The following is a 14,018-nucleotide window of genomic DNA, read 5'->3' as shown; positions in this document are numbered from 1 at the left end:
AATGAGAAATGAGGAAAAAAGAAAAAAAATGAGTAAAAATGTATATAATACTGTTGATGATAACTTATTTTTCTCAATTATTTATTCCCTTCAAAAGGCCAAAAGCTATTTATTATCTGAATTAAACCTATGTATAATTGAGACTTGAGAATTTCATCCACTACTTAGAAGAACGGAACTCCAATTATTAGAAATACATGTGATTAATCTGCCTTTCTACTTAGTATATAACAGAAATAGCCAAAATTAACTTATAGCTAGCATTATAGCTATAGATATCTCTCATTTATTAAATTCATACTGTCAATAGGCACTAAACTGAGGTCCATAAGAGGAAGTGGAGTGGTAGCTAAGAAACTCTCTAGAACCAGACCTGTGGGGTTCATATCCAGTTCTGACACTTACTACTTACTTAGTCATGTGACTTTGAGCAAGTTCTTTGTGCCTCAGTTTCCTCATATGCAAAATGGTGATTATACAGAAAAATGACTGTATATTGTATAATTAATTCATTAATGAATAATTGTTAATTAATATTTTATTTATGAGAGAGTAAATGAATGAATACATGAATGAGACCAAAGTCTGCCTCCTATGATTTCAATCCATTTGTTTTATACAGATGGATAGACAGATCAATCCTGTGGATACAAAGGTCGTCTTATAATTTAACAATACCTCTAAACATAACTTACCAAACATGGAGTGGCCTTCCATGTGCAGTGGTTATCTCTCTATCACTGGATTTGTTCAAGGAAAGATCAGACATATTGTGATATTGTGAATGGTGTTTCTACGTTGGGGAGATACTAGACTAGATGACCTCTAAGAGTATGCCTGGAAAGCATAAAATTGGAACTTCTCATTGGAAGAGATGGAAGGAGCTAATGCCAGCAAAACAGAATTTGAATCACATCTCAAGGAACACTTTTCTTGTTCATAAATAATCTAGTATACTTCCAAATACAATACAAATAATTTAAATATTATAAGACTATATTTCATCCTAGGTGATTTTTGGTAATATGTTACTTTCAAGGAATTAATCCATTTCTTCTAAGTTGACAAATACATAGAGTTTTTCCTAGTACTCCTTATAATGTCTGAAGGGTTTATAATAATATTCCTTTTCATTCCTAATATTGGGAATTTGTGCCTTCTATTTGTCAGTCTTGATAGAAGTTTACTGATTGTCATTCTGAAAGCCTTTGAGATCTCTTTAATCTTAGTCTCCTAAAATTTCATAATGATTTGCCTTGGTATATGAATACCTTTATTTATTGTTCTGGGCAATTATTGTGCCCTTTAAATCTTGAAACATGTCTTTCTGTTCTCAAAAGATTCAAAATTTATTTTGAATTATTTCTTCTCTCTTTTCCCCTGTTCTCTATAGAACTGCTATCTCAGATACTGGACCTTGTATCTTCCAACTTTCTTATTCTTTCTGTCCTATTTTTCACCTTCCTCTCAATGTTCTGGGAGAGTACTTCATCTTTGTCTTTCGTAAGTTCTATTTAGTTTTTCATTTTTGCTATCGTATTTTTAATTTCCAAGGACTCATTTATTCTTTCAATGTTCCTGTGTGATAACACCCTTTTTCTTGAATGAGCACATTATCTTATCTCTCTAAGGGTATTTATATTAATGATAGAATAGTTTTCTTTTTCCTATTTGTTTTGGTCTCTTTTTGCTCTTGATGTATAATTGACATGCATTATATTAGTTTCAGGTTTACAACATAATGATTCAATATTTGTATATATTGCAAAATGGTCGCCACAATAAATTTAGTTGACATCTGTGAACATATATACTCACAGAAATTTTTTTCTTGTGATGAGAACTTTTAAGATCTACTCTCTTAGCTTTCATACATGCAACAGTATTTTGAACTATAGGCATCACACTATACATTAAACTTTCATGACTTATTTTATTACTGGAAGTTTGCACCTTTGGACTCCCTCCACTCATTTCACCCATTCCATCCTCTACCTCTGGAAACCACCAATCTGTTCTCTGTATCTACGAGCTCATTTTTTTTGTTTTCTGATTACATATATAGGTGAGATCATATGGTATTTGTCTTTCTCTGTCTGACTTATTTCACTTAGCATAATGCCCTCAAATTCTACACATCTTGTTGCAAATGGCAAGATTTCATTCTTTTTATAGCTGAATAATATTTCACTGCATATATACACCATATTTTCTTTATCCATTCATCTGTCAATGAACAGAGGTTGTTTCTGTATCTTGGCTATTGTAAATAATGCTGTAATGTGCATTAGGATATATATATATATAAATATCTTTTGAGTTAATATTTTTGTTTTCTTTGGATAAATACCCAGAAGTGAAATTGCTGGATCATATGGTAGTTCAAGTTTCAATTTTTGAGGAGTCTCCATACTGTTTTCCATAGTGACTGCCCCAATTTACATTCTCACCAACAGTGCACAAGTGTTGCCTTTTCTTCATATCCCCACCAACACGTGTTATTTCTTACGTTTTTGATGATAGTCATTCTAACAGATGTGAGGTGATATCTCATTGTGGGTTTTTTTTTTTGCATTTCCCTGGTAATTAGTGGTGTTGAGCATCTTTTTATGCACCTATTGGCCGTCTGCATATTTTCTTTGGAAAAAAGGTCTATTCAGGTACTCTGCCCATTTTTAAACTGGGTTTTTTTTTTTTTGCTATTGAGTTGTATGAGCTCTTTACATATTTTAGACATTGACCTCTTATCAGATATATGATTTGCAAATATTTTCTCCTATTCAGTAGGTTGTCTTTTCATTTTGTTGAAGGTTTCCTTTGCTGTGAAGAAGCTTTTTAGTTTGATGTAACCCACTTGTTTATTTTTGCTTTTGTTGCCTCTGTTCTTGGTGTTAAATCCAAAACATCATTGGCCTCTATCTTTTATGTTGGAAGTTTTCCTCAGAGGTCTCATGGCCTTTGGTTTTGTGCTCATAATTTTAAAGTATGAAACCAAAAACCTAATTGGAAGCCTGGAGTATATGCATAGGGTTTCTCAACTTTGAGCATACTATAAAGTGATGTCGTCTGGTTAGGCTGTTTCTTTGGGGAACCCTGATGTCAACTTTCCTCCTGAGCTGGTTAGAGTACAGCTGGATCCTTCATTATTCTGTCCGGTAGATAAAGGCTTGGCTGCCAGCTTTCTAGGAGCAAAATGGAGGGAGAGAATTGGGATGGCAGTATTCTTACTGAAGCTGTTTTTAATACAGTGCTTTATGACCTCATCTGTTCCTGGGTTACTCAGTCTAAAGAGATTCTATTTCACCCCCTCCATAGAATAAAATTCTAGTCTACTGCTGAGGTAGAGGTGAGATATTTGCCTGGTTGGCTGAAGTAAAGGAGCAAGATCATCAGGAAAAGTATATGAATTTTAATGCAATACTCTTTACTTCAGCAGCTTGATTCTCTCTTTCAGAGGTACCTGGTGCATCTCAGGCTGCTTCAGTATAAACTGGACTGGTTCTCAATTTTGCCATTACCAGTTTACAATTCTGTTTTCTCAGTTAGACAAGTCACTGAACATTTTCCTTCTGCATTTTTGCTCACAAAATTGTGTTACTGCTTTTTATCCTTCTCCCATTCTCCCCACCTTAATTTAGTTTTGGTGTAGAGAAAAAGTTAAAAATACCATTGTCTTTTTCATAGGATTTTAGGAGAAAGGAAAAGTAGCTGTGTGTATTCTATCTGATAGTTGTACCTGAAGTCTCCTGATTTTCCCTCATCTTTAGATATTTTCAGAAAATATCAACCAGAAAAATACTTTCTTATTACTATTATTCTATTACTAATATTTATTCTGCTACTATTATAGTTCACTATAACTGTTAACACATTTTTCTAATCTCCAGTTCACAGCAAACAGATTTGCTTCAGAAACTTTTTTGCTGCTCTAAGTGATACTTTAGTATTCTTAAATTTATATAATGTAATCCACTTATTGAGTCAATATTTACTAATAATTTAATATATGCCAGAATCTGTACTACTAGTGGTAATACTGAATTTAAAAACATACTTACCTTCTAGAATTTTACATTCTTTGGGAGAAGACATAAAAGTATTTATTTTTTCAAATGTTATATATGGTAAATGTTGTACCAGGGGTAAGCTTAGTATTCTAAGGAATATAGAAATGACCATCAAATCTCACTAACTGATGCTTAAACTGAGTCTTAAAAGATAAGTAAGATTATAAGGGTGAATAAGAAGAGCATTCCAGCAAATGGCATAGCCGTACAAAAGCATGGTGGTATCGGTGACGTCAAGGAATATAAATCCCTACTCTTCATAATTTGAAAGTTTTTTTTTCTTTAGTCATCTCAAATGATTACAACATTCTGATAAGAAAAGCATTAACACTACTACTTTATTGTAATTTTTTGTATGAGCAAATTAAGACACATTCAAGCTTTAGAGTAAGCCAATAGCAAAGCTAGAACTAAAATTTTGGTTTTCTGATTGCCACCTGAATGGTCTATCATTGCATAATTCTAACTCTACATTTTGAAACTTTTAGCTCCCTAGCTGTCTGATTTTTCTCAGTGTCGCATATAATTGCAATAATAATAAGTAGTAATATTGTAAGGCTTACAATGTGCCAGGCACAGTGCTAGAACTTTACACAATTTTATTCATTAAAAGTCTTCAAAACAGTTCAGTATTCTGAGACTTAAAGAGGCTAAGAAACCTTCCCAGGAAGTTTCAGCTACTAAGAGGTAAACACTGGGTTTGAAGACAGGTCAATACTTTTAAGAAATGTGCTACACTGCAAAGGCATTATATTAGTTAGGTATAAAATCTAAAATTCTTTAATTTAACTTTAAAACACTTCAGTGTCTGCTCCAACCCTACATATACACCTCAACTAATATGAATTCCTAATGGTGTCCAAAGTGGTGTAGGCCATATTTTCCATGAATATTTCATACTCATTACCCATTCTGATAGTCAACAAAAATTTAATTAAGTAGTTACAATGTGTCAGGAACTATATTCATGCTGGCTTTGAAAAAATAAAAGACACTACTTGCCTTTAAGCAGTTCATAGTCAAGACAGGAAAGTCAATGACTACAATACAACATGTATTGTGCTTCATTTAAACTAAATATTAGAATCCAGAAGAACATAAGGAAAAGCCACCTTATTCACTCTTAAGGGATGAGGGAATGTTTCAACAGGAGGTAAGGCCTAATCTAAATAAATCTTGAGGCATAAGAATGAGTTAGGCGGGCAAAAATAAGAGAAGTGAGGGACCAAAGGCATTACAGGCAAAGAGAAGAGCATTTTAAAAGGATGGAGACAGCGTATCTTTATCTAACCAGTATAATTTAGACTCAGCTTAACTAAAGATGGTTAAGTTTAAATGTCATTTCCTCATTCCTCAAAAAATTAAAAATAGAACTACCATATGACCCAGCAGTCCCACTTCTAATGATATATCCAAAGGAAATAAAACCACTATCTTAAAGAGATGTCTGCACTCCCATATTTGTTGCCACATTATTCACAATATCCAAGATATGGAAACAGCCTAATGTCCATCAATAGATAAATGAATGAATAAAATAAATGCAATGGAATATTATTTAGCCATGAGAAAGAAGGAAATCTTGTCATTTACAACATGGATGGACCTTGAGGGCATTATGCCAAGTGAAATAAGTCAGACAGGGAAAGATAAATATCATATATTCTCACTTTTTTGAACTGTGAAAATAATCATGAAGGAAATGGAGAGCCTTAGAATGAGCTTAAGTAGACAAATGCCTGCTCCTGGTTTCCATTTTAGAAAGAATACTCTGACAGCTGAGTGGTGAGTAGGTTGCTTTGAAGATGAACAATGGGAAGAAAAAGAGATACCAATTAAGAAATGATTACAATAGTCCAGATGAGAAATGCATGTGAACTCACACAGAGATCAAGACAATGGTAAATGGAAAGAAAAGGTAAATTTTGGACTCCTCAGGAGAAAGAATCTACATAACTTGGTGAGCAACTGAATCTAGGGTTGAGATAAAAAGCTGAAAATTATTTCAAGTCATCATGCTAGGAAAGACAAGGAGGTTTTGAAGATAAAATAATGAGTTGACTATGAGAGAGATCAACTTTGATATATTTATAAGATAAATCAGCAGAGATGTCTAACAAGATGCAATGTCTGGAACACTAGACAGAGGTTAAGATGTAGATTTAAGCTATAGATTTGGAATTGATCACCAGTAAAGCAGCAGCTCAATTTTGGCTGCCCATTAGATTTACTTGGAAAGATTTTGAAAATGTAGAAGCTAGGCTCTATCTCCAAAGACTTTATTTAGTACTTCTGAAATAAGCCTGGGGCATCAATATTTTTAAAAAGCTAAACATTTCATTTTGATGCATAGTTACAATTAAGAATCACTGATGGGTAAGTTAAGTCATGAGTATAGATTAGAGTCACGGTTTTTAAATAGTACACTGCACCAATTAGGGGATATTGAGAAGAAATTATCACAAAGATTATGATAATAACAATAATGACAACTATAATTTATTGAGTACCAATGATAGAAACTGTGCTAAAGACCTTACATATACTATTTGTGGTGGAAGAGAGATCAGAAAGAATGTGTCATATGAAAGTCAATGAAGGTCAAATCACAACTCTTCCATGAAGTCTTCCACAGCACTTTCAGCTTACCTTGATTTTTTTTTTTTAATGGAGGTACTGGGGATTGAACCCACAGCCTTGTGCACGCTAAGCATGTGCTCTACCACTGAGCTATACCCACCCCTCTTCAGTTTACCTTGATATCTCTCATCTCAATTTGACATTAAGAACACACTAACCTATACAAGGCTATCTAATTCAGGCGTATGTAACCCTAAGCAGTGTAACAGACTGGTTAAGAGCAGGAGCTCTAGAGTTTAGACCTCCTGGTTTGATCATCCTATCTTTGCTGGCAATTTTGATCTTAGGTAAGCTATTCAGTTTCTTTTTAGCATACTATATATAATTAAAGTATAATGTGTGTGTATGTATACATATATATGTACTAAATGTGTGTGTTTGTGCATGTGTATATGTATATATAATACTTAACATATACTCTAATGTAAATTCCTTTAAGAGAGAGATTTGTTTTATATCTTCATCTTTTGTAGCTTTCTCAACTTTACCTAGTCCAGTGGGGAGTAATTATAATAACTAGTATTTGTTAAGCTAAGTACTGTTTCAAGTAACTTACTTACATTAATCCATTAATTCCATTGATTTTCATTACAAACCTAGAGATTGGCATATCAGTATCCTCATTTTACAGATGATAATAGTGAGGAAGAGAGAGAGATTAGGTAACATTACTAAAATAAACACTGCCTGTAAATGGAAAATATGGGCTCCAAACAAGGGAGTCCAGCTCTAGTACTCTAGCTCTTAACTAATGTGCTGTACTGCCTCCCTCCATACTACACAACAGACTCAATAAATATTCTTACAAGGTTGAGTAAAATCTGAAAAAAGGAATGGATAGAAATAGATGGTATACATTTGTATGCAGCATATTTTGCAGTGTACTTCACTGAAACCAAGCTCTGCTGCCTTTTAGAAAGAGAAGTTTGAAAAGGAATGTTCAATTATCTTTTTAGCTTATTTATATTCCTGTATTATTATTTTTAAAAGGCTTGGGATAGGGAAAGGATCATTTCAGTGTCTTTTACCTGTTTTTTTCTGAGGAAAGAAGTGTTTAAATGTTTAAAAGTTTTAAAGCAACCCAAAGCCTAATGATCTTCAAGGTTTCTCCAAGAAATGGGTCTATGATTCTTAAACAAGTACTAAAAATTTATTGGGCTCCTACTATATGTGTGGCTCTTTCCCAGGCAATGTTAAGTCACAGGATTAATAAGAACAACTTTACAAGAACTTCCAGAAAATACGTTTTCAAATAATGCAGATTTCTACAGGAGGAAGCAGAGTGTTCTCAATTATATGGGTCTGCTATTAATCTAAATAAAGGGCCAGAAGAGCAACTGTGGCTGCTTTCGTTTTTACTCACACTTGTAGAATTCTATGAGTTTTACTTCTGACATACTTTATATGAATGATGTACTAAATGAGAGTATTCAGTTCCATTTTTTTCACAATTCCTATGTACAAAAGTCATCCTTCAGGGTCTGATAACAAAAGTCCCATCCCAGATGTCGTATCTAAAGGAAATCTGCTCTTAGATGTTACCAGCTTTTTTCTACCCCTGGGCAATACTGAATAAATTCTGGTGTATGGAGTACAGATTTCAAAGTGATATTTAAAGTATTAGCAACAATGGTTTACTTTATCATTCCTATACTACCAAAGAGCAAAGCTAAAATATCCCTGTGACTAACATGATTATAATAGCAATTTCTTTTTCCAGTTTTTCCTTAGACGAAGTCCTTATTATCCAAATATTCACCATAGTGACATGCATATTCATTGTATTAAAATGATCCCTCTTGATTGTCCTTGGTCTAGGAAATGTTAAAAAATACTTAAGCCAACGCTAAATCAGATTACCTACCAATAAAATAGAGTTTACATCAGGGACAAGCAGGAGGTCTCTTAGGATCTGAAATCTAGGACTTTTGAGCGGTTGTGGATAGACTGAGAAATGCTCTCACGTGCAACTTTGATAGAGAATTTTATTAAAATATTTCCTTTTGCTTCTACCCCCTGCCTTGTCAACTAACTACTAAATCTACTCAGGAATTTAATTTTCATTTTCAAAGTCTCAAGAGGGTTAGAGCTCTGAAAATGAATGCAAAAATATAGGTACTGCTCTTTGAGGTTTTTTTTTTTTTTTTCATTTTCTCCCAAGAATAAGTAGTTCAGCGCAGAAATGTTCTCAGTTTAGAAAACATAATCTAATATTCAAGATTCATTATCTGGTCTCAGAAAATCTTCCCTGTGATGGTCTGAACTACCCCACTTGGCTATAAGCCAAAATGAACTACTCCACACTATTCAAATACATTATTTGCTTTCTGCCTCCCAACTTTTGTTCATGTTTCCTTCTGCCCCAAATGACTTTTCCCCTATCCTGATCAGGCATCAAGGTCTACTTCAGATGCTACCATGCCATAATTCCCCAACTCCTCATCTAACCTCTCTTCTCCTCTCCCTAGTCAGCTTGAAATATTCTGCCAACTGAACTCACAGCAAAATACTTTATGATTCTTTCATCCCTCTTTTGAATCTCAATGGCACTCCCTACTTTCCACATTCTGTCATAGTTACTTGTATTTAGTGTTTGTGATTCACTACCCATGACTATCTGAAGGCAAGGACCTTCAGATCTTTACATCCTTGCCTAGTATTGTACTTATTGGAACACTGTAGGGTTTTGTAATGTTTGTTTTTTCGTTTGTTTGTTTAAACAAATCGCATTGTGCTGAGATGTGAATGACCCTGTGCCAGTATGGGGGAAATAGCTGCACATTGAGAATATTGCTCAAGAGAAGAGAACCAAAATGCAAAGATGTCACAAAATGTAACACTGAAGATTAAGCCTTAGATTTAGATTTTACCCAAATATCAAATTACTCACTTGTACTTAGGAGCTTGACAATTTTTAAGCAAATTGATATTTTTACATTAAATAAATATCAGCAGTTCAGATTATTATTCTCTATCAAATAGGAACCTGAATTATTCTATTCATATATAGTATTGTATTTATAACATATTTCATTTTAGTCTTTCATCTAGAATAAAAATACTCATTAACAAATAAAATTATTAAAACAAGTTGTGTATAACTTTCAGTGAGTTTTTATCCAGGACATTTTTGATGATTGTAAAAATAACTCAGATTATTAAACCTAAGCTATATAACCTTCTCTATTATTTTATCTAGACCTTGATTTTTACTCCTCAATTTTAATCTTCAATGATTACTAAAAAAGACTTGACATTGCTGTTAAATTTGCCCAAGGCCCAGTAATCTTTCTGTCATGAAGTAGTTGGTATACTATAGGAAAGCAAAAGATCTACACACACCGAATCCTAATAAAAGTTTAAATCAGGCTAGTAAGCAGATGCAAAAATTTAAACACAAAATTTTTCATCAAGTCACAATTCTTGTAGTCAGTAAATGTTAGAATTTAATCAGCTGTAGCATGTGTTTCTTTGTTTGCCTTTTTATAACCATCTTTATTTCAGTGCACCAATTCTGACTGAATTTCTTATTGGATAAGGAGAGTGAGGAAGAGGGGTCAAAACTGAACTACATGACGACCATTATGAACATCTGCCAATAGCGTATCCTAGTTCTTAGAGTGTATATGATAACGTCTGCCAACGGATAATGTCGGCAATAACATGCTTGGTATATACCAGTACTCTTACAAGTTCTGTATATATATTAACTCATTTGATCTTCACAACTCTCAAGGTAGGCACCATTACTATCCCTATATCACAACTGAGGAAACTAAGACCCGAAAAGGTTAAGTAACTTGCCCAAGATTAAACAGCTATGCCACTAAGATTTAAACTTTGTGAACATGGCAATCTGAATGTTTAACCACCGTACTATACAAACCAGAAGAATCTGCAAACCAATTTTCTATTGCTCTAATTTAAGAAATCAGGCATATTGGGCATCATGCCCCAGTTTTTGGATTTTCTCTACCCACCTCCTTGATACTTTCAGCCAAGCATACTGGTATGAAAGAGAAGAGAGTAGTGCCTGGATGTCCAACAGCCAGCTGGCTAAAGTCTGCTTCCCTACTAGTTTCTCCCAGTCCCCTTCTCTGAACCTAAGGTGAATCTTACCCTCCCCATTTAATTCAAAGGACTCCCCCAAATGACCAACCTAACATCAAATGCTCCCAAACTTGCTATTCCCTATTCCCAAAGTTTAGTCCCTGTGAAGTCAAAACCCCCTTCCGTATACATAATGACCTATGCCTAGCCTGGAATTAGACTGGATTGGTCACATCACTGTCTTGAGCTGATTCTTGGGGTCCCTGCTTCTGCCTCCCACCAATGGGCTAGATCTACCTTGATTCTCAAATTGAAAACTATGGCTTATAAAACATATAAAGTTATCTTATTGCTTCACCGTTTATAATGCTCCCAGTTTATAAATTAAAAAGAATTTAATGTTATAAAAAAAAGTTAATGCAGTTGTCAAAATTATAAAACACTTAATTATACAGTTTGATCCAATCTTTTATTTTTCCAAGAAATTTATATGAGGGAAAAAAAAGAGTTATATGTAACTCATCCTAGGACTTACCAGTTTATGAGTTATATTAAAACTGATTGTAGTATACCACTTTCAAAAACTCAATTCAAAATGTGAGTATAGCTCATAATGTACATTTTCTCATAATCTCCTTAAAAGCAGTAAACAACTTTTTCTTTTCTGTATTTCTCACAACATCAAATTGGGCAAGTGACCAGCCTTCACATAACGTTCACTGAACTGAACAACTACTTAGTTATTTACAGACAGCTTACCCTCAGAAACCTTTACAATGTACAATGAAATGCATGTATAAAATGGTACCGGCAGAGGTAACCATTATAAAAAGAAGATGACCAATTGTTAAGATGACCACATGTTACTGGGCAGATTTATAATCAATTTCACTATTCAAAAGGTCAAGAACATCTTGCCACACAGGAAAAAAGGTTGACATTACATTTAAATGTCTGTAACATTCTAACCAATCTTTACTTCTTAATAGAATGTATTTTGGCATAGCAACAGAGAGGAATTTTCTCCCAATTTGTAAAAGAAATAACAACTCTAAGACAGTAGTTTTTCACCTCACAAAATCGAGATATCCCCATTTAAATGCCAGTGAAGGGAAGTAACCAAAAATCTTTATGGTTTGCTTCTTTTGAAAGGTCATAAATACAGTGAAAAATCCAGCAGGATGTTGTGAAACCAATACCTAGAAGAATCCCAAAGCAATGCCAAGAAACAGAATGTACTCATAGTGACTAATACATGCAAATACTGGAAATAAATTCTAACAGATTAAACAGGTTTTGTAGCAACTAAAAGGTATATTCAAATCATTCCAAAACTAATCAAGCTTAAAAATATGGCAGTCTTCCCTACTAATAAGAATATAAGCTGGCTAAGTAGCCTGAATAACATATAAATTATAGCCAATATCAGTAGGTATAATTTTTAGTGTGTTTTTAATTAAAAAGGAGAAACTGACCCTTTAACTGAATCAAATCACTGTTTCAGACTTCCACTTCAGTCTTCTGAAAAACATGTTCATATTTAATACATCATTTTACCCTGATGAGGCATTAAATCCTAATCAAGCTACAGAATCAAGAGGACAAAACTATCTTTCTGCTGAGAAATGCTGTAATGTTTCATTTCTTTTTTGCTCATATAATACAGAATACATTGTCAAGTATCTGCCAAGTTCTCTAAAATTGAGGCAGAAATATGTGTAATCTAAAAAAATAAAATAAATTTCCTTCAAAAACTGCATGTTAAACACAGACACAGTTTCTTACTGAGGCATGCAATTCTGTAACAAACCAAAGTTAAATGTATTATAACTTAATAGGTTAAAATGGTTTAAAATAAATAGCAGAGCTTCAGGATAAAATGGGTATATAAATTCAAATTCTTTGCTGTGATGATTCCCTACTCTTTGTAGTTACTATGTTTAATGTAATCAAGTCTTTTCATTTTGAAAATGAAAGGAAACAAATGCGCACTATCTCTGGGTCAAAAATCTTAAACAGGCTTATATGTCACAAGATTTTTTTGTAAAAAACAAAACAACAAAACAGATTTCTCCCCTGCTTTCATCTATAATAAATGCCCCAGCAGATCTCTACAGTAAGAAGGCCAAAAGAATCATTATTTCAATAGATCTGAGAAAGAATTAAAAGCAATGCCTTTTAAACCAGTTTAGACACTAAAAATAGATTTCAGGAAAATAGCTTATAGTTCAGATGCTAATAAACATGCTTCCACTCATCACACTTGGGTGGTTGTGTGATTGCACAGTAGCAACATTTGTTTCTATGCTTAAGAAATCCCAGATAAAAATTTTAATGTGTCATTATATATAAGCAACTAGCTATGCTGTATCCTTACCAGTTTGAACAATTTATGCTATTTTTATCATTCAAAATAAAAGATACAATTTGACTATATTCAGGCTTAATCTGGAAAAACCTGTAGAGCTCTAAACCTTGCCCTTAATCACATACAAAGAATCTCTTTCCTTACTCCCCATTTCCCCATAAAAAGCTAAATTAAACACAAACTTGAACACATACACACACATACTTCTAAAAGTCATATTGTTTAGCTGGTGTCTATTGCTATAAATATTACTTATTCAAATATCCGAAAGAGAATCTGATAATAAATATTACATTGATTAATATATTCTAAATGACTCAGAACTAGAAAAAACAATAACTCTGCAATCTAATAGTATCATCATAATTCATGAGGTCATACCTGATGACTTAGAGATTGAAAAGGCTCACAGGTTCCAGATTGCATGACCTTTCTATTTCCAGAAACCCCTAAAGATTGCATTTCCTGTCTTAGAAAAGATAATCACAGCCATCTCTATGTCTCAGCATCTTCAGGGCTAGTGAAGAAAACATCAAACAGCAAATCTGTCCATCAGTATCTTTTTAACTCATCATGAAAATATCAGATCTCATATGCTGTTTATCATCTCCCCTTTGCAGTTACAAACACCACGCATTAAGGAAGGATGACACAGTTGTATTTGCTGAAGCTGCTAATGCTGTCTGAAAACAGTAAGCTTACTGCTTAGAGCAATTCTGCATCAGCCAAACAGAGAATGAGCCACGTATTTTAGGTTTCCCACTTCTGATACTGTAAAGATTTCACTGTCAAGGAAAGTTTGATTTTTTGTCATTCCTTTAAAAATAAGCAACGTTATATTTAGTTAAGTGTCCAATGTGTCTGTTGCAAATATCATGTTAAAATGTCAGTTC

The 14,018-nt window shown here is 33.5% G+C and overlaps 1 protein-coding gene across 2 annotated transcripts in view; it reads right to left on the bottom strand.

The window, feature by feature from the left end:
- Positions 1 to 13,587, bottom strand: part of SLC4A10 (solute carrier family 4 member 10) — a 184,675-nt gene extending 171,088 nt beyond the window's left edge. For both annotated transcript variants that reach the window (XM_072961062.1, XM_072961061.1), the window contains exon 1: positions 13,507 to 13,587. In XM_072961062.1, the coding sequence (XP_072817163.1) occupies positions 13,507 to 13,587 (81 nt within the window). The remainder of the gene's footprint in view (positions 1 to 13,506) is intronic.
- Positions 13,588 to 14,018: the final 431 nt, after the last annotated feature.

This window comes from Vicugna pacos, chromosome 5 (assembly GCF_048564905.1).
Source record: "Vicugna pacos chromosome 5, VicPac4, whole genome shotgun sequence".
Taxonomy (NCBI): Eukaryota; Metazoa; Chordata; class Mammalia; order Artiodactyla; family Camelidae; genus Vicugna; species Vicugna pacos.
This window is presented reverse-complemented; position numbering and strand designations above follow the sequence as displayed.